General features: G+C 39.7%; 1 protein-coding gene across 2 annotated transcripts in view; it reads left to right on the forward strand.

The window, feature by feature from the left end:
- The first annotated feature begins 833 nt into the window (after positions 1-833).
- The window catches only part of lyst (lysosomal trafficking regulator), a 46,161-nt gene continuing 40,385 nt past the window's right edge, over positions 834-6,609 (forward strand). For both annotated transcript variants that reach the window (XM_010788281.1, XM_010788279.1), the window contains exon 1: positions 834-1,027. In XM_010788281.1, coding sequence (XP_010786583.1) covers positions 836-1,027 — 192 coding nt within the window. In that variant the 5' untranslated portion in view covers positions 834-835. The remainder of the gene's footprint in view (positions 1,028-6,609) is intronic.

The following is a 6,609-nucleotide window of genomic DNA, read 5'->3' on the forward strand; positions in this document are numbered from 1 at the left end:
TCTGGCTCAGGCCTTAAATTCATGTTGGTGAATTCATGGTGAGCTGTGTAATTCGGGCTGTCCTGAAAAGGGGGTGTGTAACCTAAACGGTGACTGGAGAAGGATGTGAGGTGTGTGTTTTTCTATGTTGAGAACTACAACTTAAAGTCAGGAAGTTGTGGTTGTGGCTGACAAAAGCATGCCAGCTAAGAGACGCTCTATGAATGACTAATAGTTATTTTTGCTTATTGAGATAGACGTTGTTGGAACAACTCGATTACCAGTTGCCACCATACTAAGGCTTTTTGAATAAACTTATATGTAGTTGGTGTCCATGCATTGCCAGTGTATTGACCCTAACTTAATAACTGTTGTCATTAAACTGCAGCCTTGTCACACTAGTGACAGATAAAATCCCAAACAAACTTTTCAAACTCTAACTTTTATAAAAAATAGTTTTGGTAACTCTTAATTTTGGATAGTCTGCCTACAAAAGCTTAACAGAAAGTTTATAAAATCTCAATTGCTTGTTAGTAGATTCTGTTATGTAATGTTATTTGTAGGAACTGTATTCAATTAAAACGTTATCCTGTTTCATTGTTCTTGGTTGCTTTTGGTCACAGAATATCTTCAGAAAGAGTTGAATGTCAAGAAACAAAATCTGTGAAATTATATTTTTAGGGAGGGGGATGATGCCACAACGTTTAATTTGTATTTACAGAATAAAATAAAGAAATCATGCAGCGTATTGGTAGAAATCTATTGGTTCCTCTTATGAAGGACCACGTCATAGTGTGTACAGATTTGATTGTGCCGCAGCCTCATGGTGTCTTATCTGTCTCGTTGTAGCTCAGACATGAGTGGGGCCAGTAACACACTGGCGAGAGAGTTCCTGACTGATGTGCATCAGCTATGCAGCGCGGTGGCTCAGAGAGCGGAGGCGCGGGAGGAAGATGAAGAGGAGAGTCACATGGTGGCACTGGGAGAGTACCTGGTGAGGGGGCGGGGCTTCCTGTTGCTCAGCACCCTGGACTCCATCATTGACCAGGTGAGGATGTTCAAAGCCAGAAATGAAACAAAGTGTTCAGATAGAGCTCAGCTCACATCCCAGATGCATCTGCTGATGGATCTGATGCATCTCACATGGGGCGCCTTATTTAACCTGCTCTAGCCCTTCTGTCTGTACCGTATGGGGGTCTTTGCTGCTGCTATCCCTGCTTCAGGCGCTCTATATGTGCAATAGAATTGGGGGGGGGGAGTCCCTAAACAGAGCCATACTGACAAATATCTAACTATAACTCCTGAGAAAAACATGTCCATAATGCTCCATCAAGATCAGTATTCTTCCCCTTGAAACTACATTTTACAGTCAACAGTCGTGTCATCAATAAGGTTTACAGCTTTTCTCACACATTCATGTAAACACTACTACTGACGTAATACCGTAATATTTACACTAAGCTTTAGGCCACTGCTTATAGTTTTACATTCTGCCTCACACTTTGTATGTAACATCTGCTGCGACTTATCTCTTTCATCAACAGGAAATTGGAATAGAGATGCAGTGTAATGCAAACGCATGATACAAGATACATAGATTATGCCATTATAAAACAGAGATCGAGATGTTAAAGGGATATTAAAAGGCAGACTATGCACTGTGTCTGTAAAAACACAAGCAGAGGGCAGACACAGAGAAATGTTGCACATTATACGGTACCTTAAATGACCTTTAAAAGTAATAAGTAAAACATGTGCAATGTATTGTACATTTCGAGTTTACATTTCTACTTTGTTTTACTTCGCTTCACTGACTTTTCAATGCCCTGCTGGCATTTCTGTTTTATGACATTTGGAAATGCCTGGCTGTTTTGCTTTCAGGACCCAATTATAATACAACCTAATGGCCAATACTGTGTCTATATTTGTTCTGTACCCAATTAGGCTGTGTCTCTAGATCTATGACTGGTGTTACTTGAGCTTGCGGGATGGTCATATTTTTTTAATCTAAAGTGGAGCATTGCTCTACAATGCCCCAGTATTGTCTGAATGCACACAGTTGGTAATTTGGCTGCTGTTGTGCACAAGATGGTGATGGTGATGTCCAAATCCATTTAGGACAGTTATCAATATCCTATAACTTCCAAAAAAGATAATACTTTTTCGTTATCATACACCAAGAAAACAAAATATGATTATTTTTCCTGTTTAAATACATTTTACAGATATGGATAGGTCTTAGTTTGGCACAATATAAGTGGAAATACTGCACCATTAATGGTTCGTTAACACATCTACAGCGAGTTCAGTGTTTCCCCTACCATTGTCTTGGGGGGGCGCTGAGCCCCGCCATCGGAGCCCCGCTCCCCGCTCCCTCTGAAATTCAAGGTGTTTAAAAAATATATATCTTTTTTTTCATTAATTTTTTCTTTTTATATATACAGTTGGGCAAAAAAATATTTAGTCAGCCACCAATTGTGCAAGTTCTCCCACTTGAAAAGATGAGAGAGGCCTGTAATTGTCATCCTAGGCAGCGCCATATAGATAGAAGAGTTACGACAGCGGAAGTCCAAAAACGGTTATCGTCACGTGGTTCATGCAGACGAGGATCGTTCCCCGGAAGTTCATGGCGGGCAATGTGAATGCATTGATAACAGGAGATAGAACTACGAATTTTGGTAATTATTAGTGAATAAAGGCTTTGATTTGCAATATTTATACAACAAATCGATATGTGTATGTATTTACATCAATATGTTTTAAAAAATAAAATAGAATTTGCTAATATTAAGTGATAATATTAGGATTAGTGTGAACAACTAGTTTACATGTTAGGCTAACAGTGCCTTGGTTAAAGAGCCTGTTGCTGTTTATTTATAGCTTTGAATTCTTTAAAACCAATATTATCTTCTTAAACTTGTATGGTAGTCAGGAGCATCACTTTCTAATGTTTATTGATATATTTAGAGGGAGGGGATCTAAAGCAATGCTTCAAAATTCAGATTAGATTAATTTCTACCATTTTCTTAAATTCATGCTAGTTTCAGTAATCCCATGGTAATTGGGGACACAAGTTATCTAAATGACTAATGTCATCTTTATGGCTTTCAGAAAGGACAGGAGACCGACAGGTGACTATCAAAGGACTAGCAGCAGCAGCAGCAGCAGCAGCAGCAGCGATGATGATGTTAAATCTGTTGTTTTAGGAACATCCATTGCAAATACATGGAATTCAATAAACATTGAATAGCATATCATGCAGTTTGTCTGTGCCTTTTCCTCTGTGTTGTCCTGGTTTGCTGTGCTGCCTCCTAGTCGCCACCATGGTTTGCTGTGCTGCCTGGGGATGCTCAAATCGCTCCGAGAAAGGAGTACGAATGTACGGCTTCCCCACTGACACAGAGCGGAGGAAAAAATGGCTGGCTCAAGTCAGCAGGAGCCATTTCACGACCAACAGCAAAAAAATATGTGAGTTGAATTATATACAAACACTGCATTTGCACTTTTTCACAAAACGAAAACCACACCATTGGGAAAGCTTAATGTTTTGTTTAATACAAAAAAACAGGGAAAGGCTTGAAAAACACTGAGAGTTGAGACTCAGGGTGCAGGGTGAGGGTCTCAGTGCAGGTATTCAGGCTCCATTGAATCCCCCTCTGGTTCTTGTGCTGAAAGAGGGAGTAACAGACAGGAGAAAGGGTTATACACACCTATATAGCACACCTATTGGATGGGAAATTGCCTTGGGGAGATAAGGTGTGGTCTTTGTTCACAACTGAAGTTATGGAACTTTATTATTTGTGAGTTTAACAAAGTATGACAAATGGCATCAGTAACAGATGTGATAAGAATTTCTATAAAGTTGTCTCACATTCTTGGTCATATTTTATATACAGTATGTAATGAGTATAACATGTCCAGTAAGTATAAAGTGTTTCCTAATACCGTGTATTCAACCACTATGGAATATGTATGTGGGCAGACAAAACTGAGTTGTTCTGTGTGTGAAGTAACCTCAAGTCACTCCGGAGGCACATTTTGATGCAGACCAGTTTGTCAAGACAACAAAGGGCAAGACTAGGCTGAGAGCAGAGGCTATACCCACCCACCACTCCTCGCCTGCACAGACCCTAATGCGCAACAGTTATGGAAATATTATGGACGTACCACCACCGATCATGGACATCCAATCTCTCTCATTACTCATGTGAGGATAACTTAAAAATAATCTTCATTTATTATCGTAGCAGCTCCATCATTGTAGTCGATTACCGTATCATCTTACACTCCTAAGTCGATACAGAGATTAAAACTAATCTACCCAATAGTTCGTATCCAACCATACAATGTTTACGTCATCCTTACATCTTTATAACACGCAACTTATTCTAAGAAATGCTAACGTCAAGAATGAATGTCATTCCGATAAAAAATGTTACCACACAAACCTTCCTAAAAATTAATGTTACTATATACCCCGTAACATAACTTACCGAAAATCTCTTCCCACTCTATAATACTCGAAGCCGTACTCACTGTATGTAAAATATGGAAGAGAATCTTTGTACTCTACTCTAGGACGTGTTCGTGATTCTAGTGTTACTACACCGTCATCTATATGTGAGCCACAGCGGAACTCCATCTCAGCCTCTCAGGGATAAAGAAACTCCTGTTTCGTCAGAATAATCATACCAACCGACCACAGCTAGTGATGTCCCAGATATCCTAGAGTGGAACGGATTTGTTTGACGTGTCGTTCAACTCTTATCACATGTTTTAGTCTTTTATTGATACAAAAATCAAAAACATGGAGACCTTATTATTCTAAGCTCAATCTCTTAACCTATAATCAGGCTGCCACGAAACAATAGCCGACAAGGGGAACACGACTAATGAGTCGCATCATCACCCGAACAATAGTGATAAGTCTAGCCAAATTTTTTAGTCACTTTGTTTACGTACATGACCGAATACACTATGTGACAAATGTTCACGTATACGCTGAATATACTTTTCTAAGTGACTACCTAGGTATGTTAGGTCTTATACCAGATTGACTCACACGTAATACAAGGACTCAATTTCAGGTTCACCCTTTCTCAAATGTTCACTAGTGTACATTATATGCATCTCAGTACAGCACTGATAGAGAGATCGTTAGCACCCCAGTTACTATTTAGTACGTTCGCCACCATATACAACTTAGCCACGTCGAGACACTGCTCAATTGAAGAGAGAATAACCATCTATAAAATGTACTATACTGTATCGTACAAATCCATCAAGTAGACCCTAGCGTCAATTCACACACCAAGGTCGCGTACACCCGAATCTCTCTAGCTCATCGCCCAGTTTGCCTGTTTACACCAAACTTGTTCGGTCTAACTATAAATACCAGGTAGTCTTCATACTCTCAGTCTTCAGGTGCAGAGAATGATTTCACCAAATAGTTCCGTTGTACCCTTGAGTGATAACCTGTCATTGTGGTTCCTTCTAAAGTAAGTATAGTCTTATGTTTCCTTCATCCTTTCCTTCGAGAACCCCTCATCACAATCTTCTCCGGTCACGTAGTTGTCGTCCTAAATTTTAACCCTGCGAGCCCCGAATGTAGGAAGTAGTGACGAAGACTAAAACCTTTTGGGTTAACTTAACACTACCAACGGTTGTTGGTCGACTTCCGTTTTGTACACTAACATACGACTGACATATTGTCTGTCTAGTATGTAAGTGAGACTTACGTACTATGTAGCTCAGGTTGCCCTCATATTTCATATATGTACTTTATTATTACCGTATGTCGACTAGAAGTTAAATGATATTCGTAGCTCCCTCTCATTGAACATAGAATGTTATTATTTGTCACTGAATTACAAGATCACCACTTCGCTAAGCGGTAATATGTCTTCTCGATCATCAATCTTACTTAGTCGCGGCATATCTGACTCTCAACATCGTAGAGGCAGTGAGGTTACCTGGTGAAAAAATGTCGTTACCGCCTAGCCCTCGGAGAGTTACAAGGGGCCTTTCAATCGCGTTCCGAATCGTCTCTGCATCTCAACGTCGTATTATCTGGCAGCACCGCCTGAAAATTGTCCACATTCTTTCATTCTTCAATTTCTAAATATAACGCTATAACTAGTCATGTAGACTAAGTTAATATGTTACACATAATTTCCTTCAGTCACCTAATAGGATCTACAACTATACATCCCTTGCAAATGTATCTATTTGTCATATTCGATCCTATATTGCCTAGTTCAATCGTTTGTGCAACTTGTCGGATAACATTTAAAGGCAAGAGAATTCCACGTTTAAGCAGTTGCAACAACTCTCTCTGTCTCCCCGAAGATTTGCCTAACATACGCCCCCACCTCCCTCAATTTATAATCTCATTTATATTGAAACACACGCATAATTCTCACTCACAAAAATCGTCTCGAGTAGAACACAGGACACACTAATACAACTAATAATGGACAGACATATATTACAACGTCGAGTCGACTAAAACCTAACTACGGTTTCCCTCGACCCTGAATTCACTACTCGCGTCTTCCAACATCCTTATTCTGCACTAAGATTGACAAAACTTAGTACATTCGTAGGGAATAGAAAATAGTCGTCTCGGCT

Source organism: Notothenia coriiceps, unplaced genomic scaffold, assembly GCF_000735185.1.
Source record: "Notothenia coriiceps isolate Sejong01 unplaced genomic scaffold, NC01 NC01_scaffold00031845, whole genome shotgun sequence".
NCBI lineage: Eukaryota > Metazoa > Chordata > Actinopteri > Perciformes > Nototheniidae > Notothenia > Notothenia coriiceps.